The sequence below is a fragment of the Lepidothrix coronata genome, unplaced genomic scaffold (genome assembly GCF_001604755.1).
Source record: "Lepidothrix coronata isolate B3197 unplaced genomic scaffold, Lepidothrix_coronata-1.0 Scaffold130, whole genome shotgun sequence".
In the NCBI taxonomy this organism is placed as follows: domain Eukaryota; kingdom Metazoa; phylum Chordata; class Aves; order Passeriformes; family Pipridae; genus Lepidothrix; species Lepidothrix coronata.
In genome coordinates, this window is record NW_016690310.1 from 2,460,681 (window position 1) to 2,483,523 (window position 22,843).

At 41.2% G+C, this 22,843-nt stretch overlaps 1 protein-coding gene and 1 long non-coding RNA gene across 2 annotated transcripts; both read right to left on the reverse strand.

Moving 5' to 3' along the window:
- Positions 1-1,932: 1,932 nt before the first annotated feature.
- SVIP (small VCP interacting protein) lies at positions 1,933-7,136 on the reverse strand. Its single transcript, XM_017826776.1, has 4 exons — positions 7,034-7,136; positions 6,060-6,110; positions 4,091-4,204; positions 1,933-3,296 (listed from the first exon to the last, which is right to left on the reverse strand). Exons 1-4 carry the CDS (start codon positions 7,094-7,096, stop codon positions 3,282-3,284), a joined length of 243 nt encoding a protein of 80 aa, XP_017682265.1. The 5' UTR covers positions 7,097-7,136; the 3' UTR covers positions 1,933-3,281.
- A 3,233-nt stretch (positions 7,137-10,369) lies between these two features.
- LOC108503084 lies at positions 10,370-19,225 on the reverse strand. The gene is made up of 4 exons (XR_001876721.1): positions 19,183-19,225; positions 18,117-18,209; positions 11,349-11,546; positions 10,370-10,380 (listed from the first exon to the last, which is right to left on the reverse strand). It is a non-coding gene; the product is annotated as an uncharacterized LOC108503084 (long non-coding RNA).
- Positions 19,226-22,843: the final 3,618 nt, after the last annotated feature.

Here is a 22,843-nt window from a genome sequence, read left to right on the forward strand (position 1 = left end):
ATTGCTTGTTTTAGGAAGTAGCTTCTGTCACCTTGCTGTTCATGCGTTACCTGGAGGTTTTCTTCCAAGCAGGATTATTTACATCACTGATTGAGGATAGTTTTTTTTCATACCTGTATTATAGTGATAATTGCTTGTTCCTTTGCATTACCACCTTTTTTCTAACAGCAATTTAAAGAAGATATGTGAAATCCATGGTAGCTAGCTCCAAGGGCTGCTGGTGGGGCTGAGAGAAATGAAGAGGCAGTATGTGTGTGGGAAGGTACAGCAAGCTCCTTGTAACTGAAGACCCAACACTGAATTCATTACACATGTTCACTTTAGATCTGGAAGATGAGCTGTTTGCCACACTACAACATTACAGATGCATCTGCTGGAAATGCTGACAAGGGTTTGGTTCTTTTTGGGCTTACACTTTGTACTGCTCCATTGGCTGCTGTCCTGCAGTACCTAACAGGTACAGTGCTGCTTCTTTGCTCTCCTACTTTCTTAGCCTGTGGTGTTATCTAAAATAAGGTGGAACAAACAGGTGGGATCATGCAAATGTTTATGGGGCTGGACAGGTTTGCCCAGACTCTGGAAAAACTGCTGGCACCACTCGTGCCTGATGAGCTGTGTCCCAGGAATTCAGTCTGTCACTGCCAAATCCACATGCTGAAGTCACCTGTGATCCTCAGGGGCCACTGTGGTGCCACCCACCCTTGTGGAGACACAGCTTCTGTGTCTTCCCAAACTTCAGGATGTTCTGCTCTGAACACTCTGTCTCTGGCATAATCAGTGTATTTTAACAATATGCAGCAGCAGATGGTTTCACTTGCTGTTACTGCAACAAAGACAATGCTATCACAGTCATGGAGAGTCAGCCTTTCATTCCAGCTTACCAGCACTGGGCTTTGCCTGCCAGGAGTTTTTGAAGTGATCTGCGAGACGATGCTTTCAGAAGATGAAGAAGAAAAAAAAAGGCACAGTCGTACTGTCAGTGGTCTAGATAATCTACATGAAAAGGTGCATTTTAACAACCTCTGAGGTGAATTAAACACCTAGGATTGGGGGGGACAAGGACAAAATTCCTACTGTGTTTCATATTTATTTAGTGCAGCACTAAGGAGAGGGAAGACATCTACAGGGAGAGAGCAGCTCTAATTACAGAGCTCTCAGCCTTGCTGTTCAGTGGTACAGTTCAGGTACCTATTGCTTGTACAATACTGAACTGCAGTATTTACTGCAGTTAATATTACCCCATAACTTAAACCAACAACAAGTGCTTTTATTTACCCATATAACTTCCCAGATTCAGTTGAGCCTGGCCACTTGGACAGTTAGCTGTATATGTTACAGGAACTTCCTTTAAAATAGCTTTTTGTAATCTAGAGCTACACACTCCCAAATCTTCTGATGGATTTTGTAGCTGTAGGAATGAATTTGACATTCAAAACAAGGACTCCTGCGAAGCACAGATATCTCTGGATTTCACATGCAGGAGGGGGAGAGAGAAGAGCAGGAACTGTGACTGGTTGCACGAGGTTATTGCAGTGGCTTTACATGAAAGTGTTCGTGGTACTAATGCAAGCACAGACTTGTCATCCAAGCCCCTGCTGTATGACTGAGCACAAGAGACTGATGGTTATTTGCTCCCCTTGCAGATCTGGGGGAGCAGGATGACAGAGAATGAAGAGGAAAATGTATTAAGCTTGAAGCATCCCAAGTGACCAACTAAGCACAAGTGCTGCTTAAGTGTCTTCACGTGACCTACTGTCCTGTTAAGATTGAAATTCACATTTCAAATTAAGGTTTAGTGTATTTTATTATAATTCAATGCATTTTCACTAGACTTAAAAAAAAAAAAAAATTGCTATGACCAGTTAATACACTGAAGAGAGCAAGTGCCAGCAACCAAAGGAAAATGAAGGCATTCTTCTGCCAAGGACACAGTTTTTTTCAGCCCAAACATCACTTTATTAATATTGAAAAGTCTCCCTCTTCTCAACTCCATTCTGAAGGCTAAGCCAGGAAACTCATTGTGTCAGGACTGCGCTCCTAGGACAGCATCAGACACTACTGAGAGAGGTAAAAGATGAAATACATAGTTCAAGGGGGGGAAAAAGAGCCTCTACAGTGTAAAGTAGGTCAGAAACGGGGCCAGTGCAGTACTGAGTCCATGCATAATGCTCTCTGGGAAAAAAGAAGAGCTAGATCCTTAGTGTTTTATCATGTTCCAACAAACTCCCCTCCTCTGTCAAGGCAGTAGCTCGAGCACTAGTTTGAAAGTCTAATTGTAACACATAGTTCAGGTAGCTCTAAACAGGCAATGGTAGCTTCATGTCTGGGAAAGGGATTATAGACACTGCTGAATACAGAGTATTTAGAAAAGGTTTCTGCATCATAACAAGTCCACCTATGCAGTGCAGAAATTTTAGGAAATGAACCGTCCAACAGATTATGCAGTAACTGTTTTCCTGTTTGTTTTCCAGAATTCTGAGAGGGGCGGCACTGCCCTCTTGTGGTAATAAAGGAGAACAATTAATAATAAGATTTTTAATGTTTAACTTCCACAATTCATTATAAATACTTACAGACTCAAATTCACATCAGAAAAATTAGGAGAACAATAATTAGACTCATAATAAAACAGCGTTCTTGATCTATGTATACAGGATCTGTAAAGGTTTCTATTTTTTTAACTGGTAACAAAATGATTCTATTTGTAAGGACTCACCATGAACCTGCTTTTCTTTGTTTTGAAAAAGGCACTAAATTCCTAAGCATTTCAAAAGTCATTAGGAAATGAAAAAGAAATGCTGTCACCTGCATATTCAAATATATATATATATATTTATGAACAACTTTCTACATGAGGACTTAGAGCTTATTGAAGAGCTTGAAATAAGCATCAAAACCAACACGTGGGAACCTGAGCTGTGCCTAGGCCAGTCATATGCAGACAGACAGACAGACAGACATCAACTGACCAGACAGCACACACATACTGACTGACTGCAGGTAAGGAGGCCACTTCCAGGTGAGAAAACCCATCTCACTGCTTTGACAGGGAAGCAATAAAACATGCACAAACAAACACAGAAAATTGGCAAAACCTTAGTGTTCAGAATTAGTTCTTAAGATTTTTAGTGAATGTTTCCACACGTTGTCCCACAATGGCAAAGTACTGCTGAGTCTTCATATGGAAACAGCAAAAGCCACATTATGAGCAGGTGCCACTTGGCTGCAGAAACTGGCAAGTTATGGGCAATAAAAGTCCTCTTCTCTTCAGAAGCCACGTGTTATCCCACCTGCCACTGAAGACACAAACAGCAAAACACCACACGTTTGTATGAAGATAGGCAAAAGAAAGGAAAAAAACCAACCAACCAACCACCACAAGGTTGTCCAACTGAAATAAATTCTACAATAAAACACCTTTTATACCCAGCAGGTGAGGGACATGCAGTGTACCAGTGGCATCTTACAAAGACTCCTGCCTCCTGAGTCAAAAACAGCAATGAGGGTGAAAGATGAAGGCTTGGGAAGCTTGAGTTTCAATGATCAGACTGAATTCTCTATTGCTTTAGAGAAGTTATAATTCTTCATTAAATCTCTGCCTGGCCTTCTGAGGGAAAGTTTACATTAGAACAGCAGTGATAGTGAAGTCCATCCATATTTATGCCAACACTGCATGTTTCTTTTTTAAAGAGATACAGATACATGAAACCCAAGGCCATCTCCCTACTTAGTTCAAATGCTTTCTATAAACTCTGAGGGAAGAGAGACGTCTCAACCAGCATTGAAAAGGGACACAGAATACAGGACAACACACTGATGAAGTCCCTAGTGCTGAGAGCATGTAAAACTGATGCATCACAGATGCAGAAAACAGTGGAGAGGAAAAAAAAACAACCTCTCTGCTATCCCTGCTGTGTTTGTGTCCCAGTAATGGAGTCTCATTAAGAACACTGCGTGATAATGACACGAGAAATACCTCCATTTCTACTCAATTGCCCTTTCTCTTGGTTTTTCCTCAAGTTATTCAGCCTTGTACATGACAAAACAGGATTTTCTCAGCTGAATCACACTGTTTCTTCTTGAAACTTACTCTCAGCCCTCCTTCTCCTCCAGGACGTGAAGCTGCCATTCTTTTTTCTATTTCTTCCTGTTTCTTTTTCTTCTGCTCTACAGAGTAAGCATTCTTAATACCTCGAGAGGAAGCCTGGGAGAAAACACACTTGGGTAAGACCAAGTTAGCTATTTTTCTGGGGAGAAAACAAACTGCAAGTCTTGGCAACACCGTTTTGTGAACTGTGGTTTGCATGAAAAGACTGAAACATTTAGTAATGATACTATCACATCAAGGTAGCCCTTTTAGGATGCTGCCTCATACTGTGAGCCATAGGTAAGTGAGGGTGTTTTGTTTCATGTTGTTATTACATCCAGGTGAATATATTTAATGCAATTACAGGTACCTGCTCTGCATCCACAGATGCAGAACCAGAACCTCTGTTCCCAAAAGTCCACAGATTTGTAGTCTGTGGTTTTTCCAGTGTCAGGGCCTACTCTTGCCCTCACAAACAGGGGAGAAAAGAGGTTGTGCTAGTAGTGCTAGCCCAGGCTGTGAAGAAATTCAACTTTCAAACTGTGATCTGTGAGAAATAACCTGTGTGAGAGTCTACCCTTCAAACTTTCATAGGCTGTGTGGATAGCAGGAATACAGATGAAAAACCTGTTAACTGCTTCACATCCTTGTGGTGACTGACTGCCTTTTAGAAAACTGGTCTTCCAAGTGAGTCAGGTACCCAAACTGTCTACAGCACCCTAAAAGGAAGAACAGCTCACAGGACTTCAGACTGGATAATGAGCAGTTAAGAAGCATTTACAGGAAAACACTAAGCAGAGAAAGACATCTCCATTACCCAACATTCAGAGGCTAAAATGCTCTCAAAGATAGCAATGAAAAATCCTGGTAGATGTTTTATCTCTTTGTCTTTCAAGAAAACAAAAAAAGTAAGAGAGTGTGAAACTTCTGGTTTTCTTTAGCAGCCTAACAGGTCCTACAAAACTTCAAGGTCATCCACAACCCAAGTTGCTTCATTTTTCCTTTCTCTTTAGCCAGTTAAGAGCTAGGTATTTCCTACAGTCATACTTAAAAACCCCTTTGCAATTGAAACCCATTTGTGATTAAAAATAACATGTGGATTGCTTTTAGTACATAGTATGAAACAAAATCAAGAGTTTTTAAAGGACTCTAAAGCATCACTCAGCCTTTGCTTCAGTTATTTACCAAACTCTCTCCAAACAAGGCCAACACGGGCCCCATGATCAATGGTCGATTTCTAATTCAATATTTAAATGTCACTGACATGCATATAAATAACACATTCATTTCTCTTCACAGTTCAGCTGCGGTCTCTGAGATACACCATTCAAAATCTACAATAAGTAAAGAGTTTATTTATAAGCTTTTTTTAGGAGGTATGGAAGGAAAAAAACCAGACTGGTTAGTTTTATAGTCTGCTAGAACATTTGCATCCTACCTCTTCTAACTTTAAAGATACTGAAGGAGTTAAAGCTTAGCAACCTAAAAATATAGGAGAGTAAGTTCATACTAAGTCTTTGCAGGAGTTTGAGCTGATAAACATGCTCAAACTGTTGCCATGTTGATAAACTGAAGTTGCAAGTGCCTATAACTGGCATTTTTTTAAGAAGTACCAACAACTGTTTGACTGCTCTGGTTTGAAATATTTCTCAGTCTCTTGTTTTGAAGTCTCAGAACGAGGAAAAAATAGTGTTGAACTTGAACTTTCAATTCTTAGGTTGTTTTTTTTAGTTACCATAAAACTTCTCCCATCCAAACAAACTTAGTTACCTGGCAATGGTCTTTGAGCATCTACCTAGTTGTGAAACTCTTAATATATATCCAAAAAGGTATAAAAAACATTAATAATACTAGGACATTATTTAGTGACAAATCCCACAATCCAAACATGACATCCAGTATGCCCACAGAAGTCCCAGCTGTTTTCCCCATAAAAAGTAATTTGAATAAATGGCATTTTATCAGACGTTACCTCCATCTGCCTCTTTTCAGCAGCTTCTGCTAGCTGTCTTCTTTTTATTTCCTAAATAAAATGTTAAAGACAGTGAAATTCTATTCCAATACAGTCTGTGCACTTAAATAAGTCTTAATTTTTAAGCATGACTCAAATCTGTAATGCGAACTGCCACTAAATGTCAACCTCAAGTCAATTCGCATCATCCTTCCCTCCACTGCCAGTCGGCAAGACCGAAGTGTTTTCCGTGACTAATGTGCCAGAAGAGCAGCTGCTGGCACATTTACCGCCCAACCCCACCAGAAGTCGTTATTCAGCCTGTCTGCATCACGCATTCACTCCAAAAACCCAGGCTGGGCTGAGAAGGCAGGCAGCGTGCATCCCTTCGGGAGTCTGGAAAGGGGAACGCTCGCTCTTCCAGGCCAGAGGGGCTCCCCTTCTTCTCCCCCACGACATCCTGAGCCGAGGGGCAGAGAGCTCAGAAGAGGGCTCTTACCCACCCAGCGAGAGCAAACGCCACCCGGTGCACGGCAGGTAGAAGCGAGCACCACTACGCACTGAAGAAATAAGCCCAATCCTTCTCATTTCTCGTTAAAATGTGGGTCGAACTGGCCAAGATTATGTACAAACACCCTCCACGCGAACAACCCCCCCCACCACCAGTCTCCGCACACCCGCACCGGCGCCCAGGCGCGGCCCGGGGGTCAGAGCACCAGCGGGCGGCCCCGGGCCCACAGCTCTCCGCATCCCAGGCCGAGGGCCGAGGGCCGAGGGCCGAGGGCCGGGCTTCCTCTCCCCGGCACAGCCGCTGCAGCAGCAGCCGCCACAAACCCTTTTTTTTCGGCGAGCGCTGCCGGCAGCCCCGCGGCGCGGCCGCCATGTTGCGGGGGGAGGTCACCGCCCCCGCGGCGCTGGGCGGCACCGGTAAACAACCGGGCGGGAGGAGGACGGCGAGAGAGAGAGAGGCTCGGGGGGTTCGGTCCCACACTCACCGGGTCGGGCGTCTCCACCGCGTCCTTGGCGGCGTCCCCCAGGCAGGGCAGGCACTGCCCCATGGCGGGACCGACCGCCCGCAGGCCCCGCGGCGGAGGCGGCCGCGCCCCACCCACGGCCCCGCGCGGCGGCAGCGCCCGCCCCGCCCTGGGCCCGGCGCGGGGGCCGGGCCGGGCCGGGCGAGATCCCGGCGGGATCCCGGCGGGAGTTAATTAAAAGGAGGTCGTTCTGTGGCGGCAGAGGGCCCGCTGTGTGATTGATTTCCCAGCCGGTGCCGGGCTCAGGGCCCGCTGGCGGCGGGCAGTGCTCCCGTTCCCCGCCCGGCGCTGCCGGAGCGGGGCTGGCGGGGGCCGGCGTAGCTGTCACCCGGTGGTGTCTCTTTCTGGCTGTGGGTATGATGGATGGAGTTAAATCTAGAGGGGTTCAGAATTCTAAGGTAACAAGCAGCTGCAGCTCCCTGGACGGACTGAGGTCGGCGTGCTTCCCAGCATAAACAGCGACAAACATTGCTCAGAGGAACAGAACGGAGCGTGGCACGAAGTGGAGACTATGTGGCCCCCTCTCCATTCTCATCCCAGCAGAATGGGACAGCATTGCGGTACGGAGACCGTACAGTACCTGTGTGACTAGGGAGAATCAGGATGTTCTGCTGCTGAAGCCAACAACCGTGTCGAACCCCCTCCTCAGGTGCCAAACCACGACCCCCCCCCCCCCATTAGGTACACCAATCAGAAATAAAAGGTATTTATGACTAGAGCCACTCAAACTCCACCCAAACATAAAGCAAATAGTATAAAAGTAAATTGGGGATAGAGGGAAAGTTGGAGAAGATCTCCACTGAAACTGCTGGCATCAGTCTATGGGCTGAGTCCATCCTTCCCCCTCCCAGAGGGATGCCTTGGGTGAGAAACATAATCTAAGTGCATTAAATGCTGCTCTTAGGACTAGAGCTTTTGCTTGTGCTTACCCCATACCATATTAATTAGATTGCTTTGTATCAGAGCTTGTGCTTGTGTAATATGTGTATCAGTAGCTTGCTTTAAAACATATTTTTGCAGTAGGTACTATCACTGACAACCATTGAACCTTATTAACCCGTCACAATTTGTATTAATAAAAAGGATTATTCCATAAACTGTTAAAGTGAGTCCTTGTGGTTGCCAGCAGCAGAAAACACCTTGGCAGGACCCGCTGAGCAGTTCTGGCTCTGTTGAGTTCCCCCTAACAAGGGAGGCCAAGGTCCCCTCTGAACTTGTGAATCTGTTGGTGAAGGGTCTCCTTACAAGGTGTTGACAGACTGTCGAACACCAGGGTCTCAACTTTCCTGGGGGACCAACGATCAAAAATCTGAACTCCCACCTTTCACATGACACTGCCTCTTCTGCTATTTCTCCCTCTTTTTCTTAAAGAAAAGAAAAAAACAACTCCAGCATTACCCTGTTCAACAGCATTTCCTGAATTTGAGTGTTGGAGCATGCACCCGTTCCCAAGGGCTACATGGAGACTGTAATATGTATTCTCCATAAACCACCATGCAATGTCTACCCAGCTTCTTGTCTGCCTTTGTGATTTTGAACAAGGTGTATATTTTTGCACCTCTGTTCTTGTCCCGCCATTTATTCCATGAGCCTATGATGTCATACATTACTGTAAAGTACAAATTTAAGTTTCTGTGTTTGTTCCCTGCAGCTGTAATTAGGCATAGAATCATGTAGTTTGTGTAGAATCATAGCGTGGTTAAGGTTGGAAGTGATCTTAAAGACCATCTGGTTTCCAAAGCCCCTGTCATTGGCAGGAACACCTTCCACTAGACCAGGTTGTTCAAAGCCCCATCCAGCCTGGGCTTGGACATTTCCAGGGATGAGGCACCCACAGCTTCTCTGGGCAACCTCTGTCACTGCCTCACCACCCTCCTCTTAATATCTGATCTAAATCTACCCTCTTTCAGTTTAAAGCCATTTCACAAGCATGTCCTTGTAAACCTCTCCAGCTCTCTTGTATGCCCCCTTGAGGTACTGGAAGGGGCTCTAAGGTCTCCCTGGAGCTTCTCTTCTCTAGGCTGATCCACACCAACTCTCTCAACCTGTCTGTGTAGCAGAGATGCTCCAGCACCCTGAAGGTCTTCGTGGTCTCCTCTGGACTTGTTCCAACAGGTCCTTCATATGTTGGGCTCCCAGAGCTGGATGCAGTGGGGTCTCACGAGAGCAGAGTAGTGGAAGAGAATCACCTCCCTCGGCCTGCTGGTCACACTGCTTTTCATGCAGCCCAGTTGGCTTTCTGGGTTGCAAGTGAGCATTGCCAAGTCATGTTGGGCTTCTCACCTCCAAGTCCTTCTCTTGAGGACTACTCTCAATCCATTCCTTGCCTAGCCTGTATTTGTGCTTGGGATTGGCTCGATCCATGTGCAGCTCCTTGCACCCGGCCTTGAACTTCCTGGGGCTCCCGCAGACACACCTCTCAAGCCTGTCAGGTCATCAGAGGGGGTTACTGCATTGTTGAACTAAGTACTTCACACAAACCACAACACTGACCTGGGATTTCTGGCCATTGAAAGTCTCACTGGCATAGTGGGAGACTGATGAGGTGTGCTGGAAGGGGGAGCAGAAGGAGGCTCACCTGCTGCCCGTCCCTTGCTAATGAGACTGAGATTGTGTGCAGGTGGGCACAAAAGCTCAGCAGAGCAGCTTGGCTGTGTTGTGTCGTCCTGGGAGCTGCAGTGGAAGTGCTACAACTTTCCTGCTCCACAGTGTAGTGTTAGGAATTAACTTTCTGCTTTGTAATGAAAGCATTTTTTAAAAATGTTATTTATTTTTAGAGTATCGAGGTTCCATTGTTTTGTGGAACTTGAAGTGCTCAGTATTTGTCAGGCTTCAGATTAGAACTGTTGGATGCAAGTCCACTGTTGGATGTGTTAAGATTTAGAAGAAGATTGACAGAACTTGCTTGGACAGAACTCTGCATGCAGAAAGAGAGCATAGCTTTCTGAGGGAAGTGTGACCTGATCAGACACGTAACTGAAAAGGTGAGTCGTTCGGGAAAAACCTCGGTTCTTTTAATGTGACTACACAACAGAGTCAGAAAGTTGTGAATTGAGAAGTAGCAGGAAACATAGTAACAACTTCGTGTTCTGTATCAAAGGGCTTACAGGTTGTCACTGATGGTTTTCAAGGCTGATGATTCTGTTGCTGAAGTAAGAAGTCACTTAGTTTGAGGTCCTTTACTAGCTGCTTTTTTTGGGATATCCCCAGATTGTTAATGTCTGGTAGCTCAATAGTAGCAGATGATGGGGGTGTGTGTGTGTGTTTCTTTTAGTGGTTTGAGGGCATTTTTGTCCTCTTCTTCCACCCTGCCAAAAAATATTGTAGTGGAATAACACATTAGTTATGTAATTAACTTAAAAAACCTCACCAAACCCCGCACTTAACATTGTCATTAACAGTAGTAGCACGTTTCTTTTAAATGGGGCTGCTAGGCTGATTGGTTTGATTTATTTATTTATTTTTTTAAAAAAATTCATCTGATGAATTGTATGTAGTGAGTTTTGAATTAACAAGAAATACCTATTGAAAATATCAGTGACCTTTCTGCAGGATTTTGGCAGTGCATTAGAACATCTGGCAATTTGTTGTCTATTCATTTGTAACAGTTTAGTTATGGTGACATTTTTGTAAGTATCGAATTATGCCATAACTTTTATAAATGTGGATTAGTCTCTGACTCTTATCTTCATGATATCCAGCAGGTGGTACTATTGACTCTAAAATTTCCTGTATTTCCCAAATCCATAACCACACCTTCAATTTACTGTTTCAGTTTGATATTACAGGCAGTTGTATTATTGCTATTGCATGAAAACCTAGCAAGAGAAACCATTTCTGACTGATAGTTTATGAAGTTGTCATGCTTATATGTTTGTATAACTGATATAACATATATATATTATGCTTATAAAGTTCTCATGCTTATTTAATTATTTAAAAAGTAAAACTCATTTATTCTGAAATTATAGTTAGATTTTAATTTGGATCTGTTCATTTACTTATTATACTTCTCTTGCAATCATTTTAATTTTAAACTCTAGGAATCTTTCTTCAAGAGATGACAAGTGTCTGTAAGAGTGGCCATGACTCAATTGTAACTGTGGTTTGAAAATCAGAAGTTCTTGCTTTTGCTATAGATGGCTCTTAAAGCAACTTTCCAGGAAAAGCCTAGAACAGCTTAGTGCCAGGCTGTCTGCTGGAAAAGTAGCTGCAGCATCTCTGGATGTTTTTATAGTTTTTTGTGGCCCTGATGTTACTTGTAGTCATTACCCACCAGTTTAAATACCAATAGGAAGCCTCTTCAGCTAATCAATGCTGTGATTGCTTTCCCTGGGAGCAGCGAAGCCCTGAGGGGCAGTGATGTGTGCCAGGTATCCCTCCGGTTGGATTAGCACTGACACTCTCCTCAGCAGTTCCACTCAGTCTCACTTAGGCTGTTCCTTCCCTGGCTGTATGGTTGCATGTCACCATCCTTGTGGAGCAGGAAATTAGAGGGGACAATCAATTTCTGGCTGTGAAAGAGTTCATGTATGTGTGGAAATGCCACCTGCAGTGCAGGGGAATGTGCTTGTGGAGCCCTCTTGGTTACAGACCGGGAGGTCAGGCTGGAAGGGAGCGATCCCACCACTGCCCTGGCCTCTTTGGGGCCATTTAGGTGCTCTATAAAATATGTATAATTCAGCCAATAAGTTATGAGAGATAAAATACGATTTTTTATACATATAGGTGTATTGCGAAGTTGTAAGATATCGAAGTTCCAAATGGGACTGGGTGTCAGGGTCTTTTTTGGCCGGATAAGGGAAATATAAAAGTTCTTAAAAATTAAAATCTTTCAGGGCCATGTGGCAGTTTTGTACGCAGGGGTTTCTTCTCCCTCTTTGGGCTAAGAACAAAGGAAGATCCATCATTTTTGACAGAGGACGCCTCGCAGCCAATCAGAAGGAAGGGAAAGCCTCTTTTTCAGAGAAAAGAAACCTTTTTAGGCAAAAATGAATATATTAAACTTATCTGAAAAGGGTGGGATTTTGTGAAACTATAAAATGTATGGAATTTAATTCCAAAGGGTCTTTCTCCCCGAAAAACTCAGTGTAAGACCAGACCCAGCACGCTGAAAAATTCTTTCTTCTGTTTCATGAGTTTTTGCCGGCTTTCTAAATTTAAAAGCGGAATTTTTCCCACAAGTGGTTAGCTGCAAGAAATTCTGCTGCACTTTGGGCACACCGACTAGATTGAAGTTGGCAACGGTGCTGGTTTTAGAGCCTCAGCTGCTTTTTTTCTGGCTCCTTCGTGTTTGGGGGGTTCAAGAGCAGCCAGTTGTGTGAAGTCTTCCATGCAAAGCACAGTTACTGGAGTCACCGGCTCTGAGTATTGCTGTCAGGAATAAACAAAAATGTAACTCTGGTGATTTTTATTCGTAGCATTTTATTTATATATGGGGAGGTTGATTCCCACCAGAAAAGTCATGAAATCTTAAGACATGAGTTCAATCTCACCTCGGTACCTTCATTTTACTTTCACCAGCATTCGTGGTAGAATAATATAAGGATCTTTTCTTACTGCTTCCAAATCAGGGTCCTTATTATTATAACAGATTGTAGGCCAAGAGAAAAGAGACAGTTGCATAGGATGAGCAAAATTTAGTGACTCAGTATTTTGTGTTGTCCTAGAGGAACTCCCAGGAGTTCCTTCTGACATGAACCTTAGATTTGTCTACCTCAAACAAATGACAAAGATTTCTAGGCAGTGACTGGTTTTGGACAATGTGGAAAACTAGCTCTTAAATCCCTAACTTCAGAGGGAAGATACTATGTATGAGCGTAGTTGAATATTAGCAGTGAAATTATAATGAACTTTAATTTTTTCCCCCTTTACTTAGATGGGATTCTGCAGAAAATGTTGTGAAGGATGTGGGATCTGTAAGCATGGCAGATTAAATGTACTAATTCTCAACATCATTGAAAGTTTTTGAGACTTTTTTTTAAAAAGATGGTAGCAAGGCTTGGTTTTTTATTATTTATTTATTATTCTAACCGTTTCTAAGCAGAGATGAGTAAATATGGTGTAATGCTTAATTCTAGATTATGGATGCAGATATTCAGCATTCACTTCATGAGTTTTCTCAAATTTCATTTTAGATTATATCTTAGGGATTACAGTGAATTTCAGACTGCAATCCAAGCTCTACAAGATCTCTGAGAGTACAGCTTTTGTAGAGGTCCATGAGAACTGAGCATTTTTTAAGCTATACCTTAACTTGCATCATGGGTTTTCAGCCCATCTTCATAACTTTTCTTCATTAGCAATGAATCCCTTTCCATTAGTTTCACATCTTTCTTCATGGATTGCCACGATCTGCTCCACAGAAGCAAGACAACTTTAAAGGTTTAAGGATGTTGCTAGTTGGTGACTAAAAATGTGCATGCTACGTACAAGCTTTTTTGTCTGTACATTTTTCTTATGTGCAAAAAACCATACATATGCAGCACTCATATTTCTGGGACAATTCAGTGTACAACTCAGTAGCATCATATCCTTGAATAAAATCTGTAAAAGCATGTGGAAGTCTCATTAGGCTGACTATCCAGCATATAATGAAAAACTCTGAATCTTTGATGAAGCTCCTTCCAATTTGTAGCTAAAGCAAAGAAGGGTTTTAGGTACTGTGCTGAGCATGTTCATATGATGCATTTGTCAGTCCAGAATCCCTCAGTTAGACAGTAATTAGGGACTGCCAAAAGAACATCTGTTTACAGTCACCACTTCTAGGGATAAATCCAATTCCTGGAATAGGTTCTGTTTGGGTACAAGGGCGATTAAAACCAAAAAGGAAGATTTCACTGCTTTTTAAGGTCAGTTTGCACTCTGCTTGCCTTTGTGCTGCTCCACAGTCTGAAAAATCGCTCTACAACAGACTCCTTTCCAAGCCATACAGCAATGCATATGCTTCCTCCCCCTAGCATGTTAGCAGAGATAGAGCTGTTTGGCATAAAATGACTTCTAAAAGTAGTAAAATGCAGCCAGTTTTCCCGCTACTGGATGAGAATGGGAGAGCAGATGATTCTTGGCCTTTGTGCATCCTGCCTGGTCTCTGCAGGCACCTGATATTCTCCAGCCCTGCCTGGGGCACCAGTTTCATATCTTGCTTATGGAAAGGAATTTTCAGGCTCTCAAGTCTTGCTTCTGCATGTCAAATACTGGTTTGACACAAAGGTTTGCAGTCTGTTCCCTACCATAGTGTCAGGCTTCCAAGAGACTGATACAGTCACAAAGCACCTCATTAAAAAATATATATTCTGGCTGAATTTCTTTCCTGCTCAAAATTGGCTTGATACAGCTGCTGTAACACTTTCCTCTTTGGTTTCTTTTTTTTTTCACTGGTTGACCACTCACTAAAGTGGGTTTCTACTGTAGAGCTGCATCTTTAGACTGGAGAAATGTTTAGGCCCTTGCCAAAAAGAGTGGCTTGTGAAGAGGACAGTGAGAGCAGGGACATCCTACAGAGTCTTCTACAAGGCTCTGGTATATTCATACTTAAGTGTACTTGTACTATTCGTGTGTGTTTGTGTTATTTATTTATTTATTTATTTATTTATTTATTAAAACCTGATACATTTGCTCAGTGGGGAACACTTGGGCTCACTCACATGTTTTAAATCAGTATTGCAGGGATGGGGGAAAACCCAAAAGATGAAGGACACAGACATGCATTTCTTATTCTTTCATCCTGGAAATGTGACTTAAAAATTAAACCTTTACCTTCAGACAAAAGTAATGCACACTTGCTGTACAAAAACAAAGCATCACAAATTAATGTTTGCAGTCAGCAGATGCTGGAATGTCTGACAACATACCATGTCTGCCATTTTTCTCTTTCCTTTTTTTTTGTGTAGAGTGTCAGACTAGACCTTAGGGATAAAACTTTCAGTGCTATGTAAATTATTCTGTCACCATGGGTGACAGAATATACATACTATGCTGTGTATATACTCATGGGTGCATGTTCTGACATTTATAAGAAATGTATGGTAACCTGTATGTGATTCCATGAATGTACCAATACTTCTTTGCCTCAGTTGTGTCCTGGAAACAAGAACATACCTGAACTTTTCCTAGACACGTGGACTATGTTTAGTGATAAATTCATGAGTAATAATTTTAGGATTTTGTTTACAGTGAAATGCCACATCACAGTAAAAGGAATAGAGAATAGAAACAGGAAAGCTAAAGGTAAAAATCAACTATATAACATTATAGTGAAGTTCTAGGAAGTTCTAACAATTAAATGTGTCAGGGTTATACAGAAAGACAAGAACATTTTTCACATTTAGAATAAATATATATAATTTAGTATGTTGGTTAATAATAAGTGAACTATGCAATTTCTTTATTATTGCATTTGAAATAGTATGATTTGTAGAAAATCTTCATAAAATTGCATGAAACTTCTACTTTCCTTGTGACTGACTATATTTAATGAAGGCTCTAGGAAAAAATGAAGAGAAATCATCCCACAGGCCATATAGGTTGCATCCCATTAACCATAGTGAAATTCAGGAAATAGTGAATAAATGGTAAACTGCCAGAATTTTGCCAGTGTGTTGTGTTGCCAACAAATCTTGTTGCAGTAAATTGTCTTTATTTACTGGTGTTTCCAGAAATTGTTGCCGTATTTTTCAGCGTCTGAGAATGTTAATGTTTTAATCCCATACTAGAAGAGAATGGCAATGAGAAAAGGATTTCCTATTCCCAGCCCTTTATTGCTCTCTGATATACATTCATGGTGAAATAAGTGTGTTCCTGCTAATTACCAGCTTTAAAACAAATGGGCAGACAGTGAGCCTTTCCAAGGAAACACCGGACCTGTGCAGGGATAAGGTGCCAGCATTTGGGAACACATAGGAGGTTTTATGACTGGTTGTGGAGAAAAAGCAGTGCAGGTGGAAGAGTAAATGGGAAGTATAAGTGCTTCATGCTGGCTCTTACTTAAATGCATCTTTGGAAGCAGTGCTTGCTGACTGGCTGCAGCATTTAAAAAGAAAGACTGGCTTTTCTGTGAACTGTAGATCAAGTCCAAATCTCCTTAGCATAATGTTTCTGTGGCAACGTTATGCCTGTTTATTCTCTCTAGCTGAATGCAGACTTTGGATTCAGATGAAGTTACATTCCTTGCAAGAAACAAGTTATCATTTAAAAAACATGAATTGAAACAATTGTGCCCAGCTACTGTAGATCAGTATGGACTTTTTGGTGGGATATCGGTCCTAGCACTGTGTGAGCCACTTCCAATTGAGAGTTGACTATAAGTAAATTACAAATTTCTCTTTAAGCCTGCCCAGTTATCAGTCAGACTTTCTTTATGAGCAACTATTCAGACTACAAAAGGAAAGCTTCTTCAAGCACTACAGATTATGCACACTCTGCTACAAGTTATGGTAGACAAACGTGCCTTTTAGAACTGGCTGGCTTCTCCTCATCATCTTAAAGGACTCTAGAAATCTCAGTAAAACTCAGGCTGCAAATTAATCGTGACTATGTTTTGAGTGATTGCAAACATGAAGTTTGTCCCGATATATTTTCAAACAATGCATAAAGAGAAGTTGCACCACTTGTGAACCTGAAGTGTGACTGAAGTAGTCTGTTATCCAAGTCTCATGTCATATTAGAGGAGCCACTGAACTGCAGCAGTGTTGGATACAAATGGGCATTACAGAACAGTCATGCACTAATGTGGCACTGTGGGAACTGTTAATGTTGCAGGTCTTTCTGTTACTGCAGTGACTGGCTGAAAACAGAAAAATAACAAAGTACAATAAGCCTGTTATGGAGGATAAATTCTATTTGTCTTTTTAACTGCTTGTTGCAAAATGTTTCTACTATTGGCTTACTGAGATATGTTTTCATTACTGCTGTTATGCTTCCTATTTATCTCCAGTTTTAGTTTTTGACTTGTCAATGACTAAATTTCACCTGGTATTTAATAGCTATGTTAGCAGAAGAATTGCAACTGGATTGCCGAGGTGAGAGGTGCTACTTTTTTAAGGAATTTGTAAAACCAGAGGCTGATCTCACAGATATAACCTGTACTCATAAGGTGGTAGCTGTGCATCAGGTGAATGGGAAGGATGCCCCAGTGTCTTCCAAGGCAGTGTGATTGATATCCTGTATAAATAGAAAATGATCTTCCACAACATTTTCAGCCAGGTGCCTTTTTAAAAATAGTTTTCTAAATAAGGTTTGGAATATATTTATATTCAGTGCTCGACATAGAAATGTACAAATCTTGTAAGGGAATCTCTGCATCCTACCATCTTTCTCTCTCCCCCCCTTCCCCAGATGATTGTCAAGTGTGATGTTATGACAAGTGCTGTCATAGCAGCACATCTTCTGTTGGGTGCTGTTAAGAGCACAAATTAAAGCAAACCAAGAGGGATGCTGGTGAGTACACACCAGAAAGCCAAGACGTGACTTGGAAAAATAGCAATGGAAGTTTGTTTCAACCATGAAAATATAAATTCGTATGAAAGAAACAGAAGAGGAGCAATACAGTACTATTATATATCTGATTATCTGTGACAAAATTTAATGACAAGCAAATAGTCAGTGTATCATTTGAGCACAGATGTTTCTGAGTGTCTTAGGAATTGTGTCAAGATATTTGAAGAACAGCTTCTATCTCTATTCCAACATGTAATTCTAAAAGCTGACAGCTGATTATTTGAGCAAAAAACAAGTTTGTAATGAACAAGATCCCAGAACTCTGCTTATTGTTCCACAAAATGAAGTGTCCTCATGATATAAGACCTACTGTTAAGTATGAACAGTGCACAGATCTCATATCATTAAAGCAACCATTAGGGTAAATGTATGTATTTTTTTATTTTTAGTAATATCTACTTGGTGGGCTATGTTTTGGGTTGATTTGGGTTTTTTTCTATTAAGCTTCTTGTGGTCTATTTACACACTACATCTTCCACAAACATGTTTAGAACATGAAGAATGTGCTTTTCTGGCTTAAAACTGAGCATATTAAAAAGCTTCATACCTTCTGATGGGGAATAACATGTGCACCAAGTGATAGCAAGATGTAAAAGCCCCCACAAGCTTGAGAAATTCTGTGTTTTCTTCTGTCTGCCACCTAAAATCCTCAAGTACAGAGGTACATGCTTTGTAAAGGCATTAATTTAGCAGTACTGAAGAATAATTCTGCTTGGTAGTAGTTGATTTTTACAATGTTAAAGCTTCCAAGGCCAGTGCTTTCCTTCATGATATTCGGGAAGTTTCACTGTAACTTTGCATTGATGTGCATCCACAGGGTGGAAGGTGGTGATAAATTACCCTGAAATTTAATATTTGCAGAATGCCATCTTCTTTGCTTAGCATCCTGCTTAATGTTAAATAGCTTGTGTTTATACATCTTGGAATGACAGGATAGCTGACTCCCATGTTATGTAAAATGCCAGGACCATAAGAATAGAAGCTATTACTCTGAGTGAAGAATTACAAGTGATGAAAGGAAGATTTAACTTTCCCCTCCTAAATAATTATATTCCCTAGTCCTTATGTTTCCACAGGAATAAAATCTTGTATCCACTGTCTCTGTAACATTTACAGTAAGATCCATTCCTGGTGAAACCAATAAGACATAAATGCCAATACTCATCCATGTGAAACACTTTTACAGGGAAATTCCTAATTATGATAAGATGATTTACTCTGATAATAACATCACTTTCAGGTGTCCATCGTTAACTGCAGATTTTACAGAAATGTTACAACATTACATTTGAATATAACCAGGATCTTCTCAGAGAGGAGCTTGTGTGCAGCTGGATCCAATATTAACCCCAGACTTTGTCCACGGTTTAAGTCTAAGGAGTTACAGAGGTGTAACTGAACCTTTGCACAACTTTGTCCCACAGGATTAAGGATGGCAAATCAAAATGAGTGATTCATTATGAAAAATGATTGGACGAAAGATCTTAATCAGAATTATTTACTGCCCAGTATAGAAACTAAAATGACTAGTATAGTATAGTGTACTACATCAAAGCAATTATATTAAAACTAGCAAAAAACCGAATTATTAAATAGAGGTTGATGTTACTCACCAAGACCAACGACCATGGGTAAATCTCTTCCACTCGTCCTTGAGGAGTAACTTTGAGGGCCATCCCCTCCCAGGGCAAGAATCTCCACACACACTCCAAGCAGGAATGTCTCAGAAGAACTTGCCCTTTGTAAGTAGGACTGGACTTTTACAGCATGAAGCGATTGACTGTCAGTCCTGTGTCCCCACACTGGCTGTGTCAGCTTAACATTTTTAGATAAGGGTACTTTACCATATCTGCCACACTTTTACCTCACTATCAGGGTGTTTAGCATAGGACTTGCATATTAATGTCTTGCAAATGAGAGTGTGTGAAAATAAATACGCTATATTTTTTAAATATACGGGTTTATATAACCTATATTTATAAAAGAATATAATGAAGAGGCTGGAAATTTTAGTTGGAATAGAGATGGGTGCTGTTGTTCTTCAGAAATATTATTTATTGTCTTGAGATTTTTCCAGAATGAAGTATAACTGCTTTGTTAATGGTTGTTCACCCTGCAGATTAAAATAATTCATCTAAGATATTCGGGGCTTTACTTTTCACTGTCATTTTTCTTTTCACTGGAGACGTAAATGCAATGCAAACCTCATTTGTCAAATCTGTTAATCTCTGGATTAACAGGAGTTGTTAAACTGATTTGCAGAGCTTGTTTTGAGAGCTTTCAAGTTTCACCTCTTTCCCTATACTTGATTAAATAGTGACTTTTAGGATTACTGCATATATTAAGTTCTTTTCAATGTAGAAACCGTTGTTTTGGAGACTTTCTACGAATTGTAGCAGAACCAGTGCTGCATTTTAATTTATTTGTAAGTGCACACAGTTGTTTGAATACTTTTATTTTATACTCACTTTTCCAGAAGACAAAATTGAATGTAGTATTGTTTCAATATATTGGACACTCTAAAGTTTGTGTGAATAAGATGTGAGTCTGAGTTGAATTTTGTGTCTGATGTTGTAGGTCTAGTTAAGCAAGCTGTCAAACTTCCAAAGGAGTTACAAAATCTCAGAGGAGTTGTTTTCATTTTAGGCTGGTCCTGTCCTTTTCAAATGTAGGTCAGAAAATGGTTTTATTAATTCATGGCTTTAAATAAATTTAAATTTTTTTTTCTTCTGAAGTTAATTCCATTATGAAGAGTCCTATGGCATTTAACAGGAAAGAAACCAATAAGGTTTCCTACATAAATTACATTAGAAATGTGCATATTTCATAGGAATTATCTGTTTTTTAAAGAAGGTCTTTGAACCCTTCCCCAGAATTGTATTGTAGGTATAGATTTTTTTCTTCAATGCCAGGAGATACTTTAGGTTGACTATTTCTTTGTGATATTTCAATATAACCTCTCACAAGGGTTACCATCATAAGATGTTCTGCTGTAATACATGTCGTGACATTATCTTTCAGGTGAGTCAGTTGTGCTGATTTGAATTTAAACATGAGGTGAAAATATTTAGTTTATTTTAATAGAACCATAACAGAGATGGAAAGGGAAGAAATTACTCTTACCTTTTGGATGTTTAAAAAGTGCATTGCCTTGGCTGACCATGACCTGCTTCGAACCACACTTGATTATGTGAAAAGTTACCAGCTGCAGGCATAGTCATTTAAGCACTTACTTGTAATAGATGAGGAAAATGGAACCTGGCACCCTCTCACTCACTAACAGGCACCCAAGCACATAACAAAAATGTCTTTTGCAGTTTTTGTTAGATTACATGAGATGCATACGTATATCGAAATCAAAATAAATTAATGTTTTTATTCCTAAGAGAGGAACTCCTTTTCCGGCCATGACTATATTTTGCTTTACCGTGCCCAGTCAGCTTGTGAAAATAGATTTATTGTCTTGTCTGTTGGTATCACAGCTGTTTGTGCTTGGCTGAGCAGCCTTAAAATATTTTTTATCATTACGTAGGTGCTTACAGGTTTACGAGTAGCTGACATTTTGACCTTTTCAGGAGAAAATATTTAATTTGTGGGGATGAATAAAAATACCTGGTGCCTGACGTGTGTAACAAGGAAAAGGGAGAGCTTTGGTCCTGCTTTTACAGTAATTCAGCTGAATTGTGGACAGAGAAGAATTATGTTGTAGGATAGCTCTGGGTCACAGAAGCACCGCTTCTGAGAGCGGATGTTGAATATCAGCGCTGCCTCTCTTACCTTCCCGTCAGAGACCTGCTGGCAGAAAATAGTCTTGAGAAGTCAGAAGTGTTTTAAATAGGAAGAAGAAGCTGAATCATGTCTCAGTTCTGCACAGCCTGACACATGCCTCAGTCCTGGCCCACGCTCACTGCATGGTGCTTGCTGTTTGACAATCCATCCTGCCTCTACCCTTTCTTCCCTTACTCCCTTTAGGAGAAGAGGCAGCATTCAAAATTTCTAGGAAAGAGTTCCAGATCTTTGGTCCAAGGAAAAGCCAAGGGCAAGGTGCTGAAATGCCGGAGAGCACAGAATTCAACATACATTTAATCCTTATTTTTGATAGCTAAGTCTCTTGCCAGACTGGGTTTCTCCTTGTCAGAGTCTGATTTCACGCCCAACTTACTGTCCCTCTGCTAAACACAAGGCTTAGCATCCTATTTTCAGGGTGGGTATTTTTAAGTGAGGTACTGCAATGCCATTTCTGATGTCAAAATCACTTTATAATTATAGTTCTTATGCTGTATAAAGACTGATTACAGTTGAATGCAGTGTTCAAATGTCATGATGAGTATGTGATGACTTCAACATGCATGACAGCCTGCAGCTGGGGGCCTCCATTGAACAATTTTTGTTCTAGTGAGTCTTTCCAAATGAATTCCTCCCAGTTCTTTCTTGTCAGCAAGTCTGAGATGTTAAACTGGAGATAACAAGGGTTTTCTGAAAGGTGTCTATTATTAAAAAGCCAGAAGCAGTAAGGGTTGAATATTCAGCTTGTGTGGAATTGCAGCATCTGCAATATAATTGTGTCAGAATAGCAGGAAGTGCACAGTGGCCCTGGGTGCTGCCCAAGCTGCTCTTTCTTTATTAAAGAGCAAAGATCAACAGATGAGAATAGTCCCTGAGTAATAGCTCACTGTTCTCTAGAACATCTCTGGAAACTTTCCAGGGTAAAGGAAACAGTTTTGAGCCCTGGGAGATGTCAGTTTTGGAATGAGGAGAGAAGGTTTTATGGCCTTCAGATGGTTGCTGGTCAGAACTGCCTGGTGAAGGAAGCTTGTGCTGATGGCATGCTTGGGGAGCAGGGCTGCAGCTGATACCCATAGTCCTGGATCAATATCTAATATCACTCCCTCGTGTTTGTTCATTGCATAATAAAGCTACAGGACTCCAGCAGCACCCTGAGCCCTACTAAGAAGCTGAACTGAATATTCATGAAAATGGGAGGACTAGAAGCCAAATCGAGCACGTGGGCAAATTAGGCACTTAGGGTGAATCTGGGTTATCTGTTTAATACAGGGGATTTTCCTGTATATGAGTATGTTATTGGAGTTTAGTCCATGGACCCAAACAATCAATGCTGTTCTGGAATAATTTGTTCCAGAGTTGACCTGTGTCTGGTATTGTGGGAAAATTACACAATAATATATTACAGCTAGACAGACCTGTTCTTTATTGTCAGCCAGGGAGATGTATGGTGAGAGAATGAGAGGGCTGACTTGAATTTTATTGTGAGCT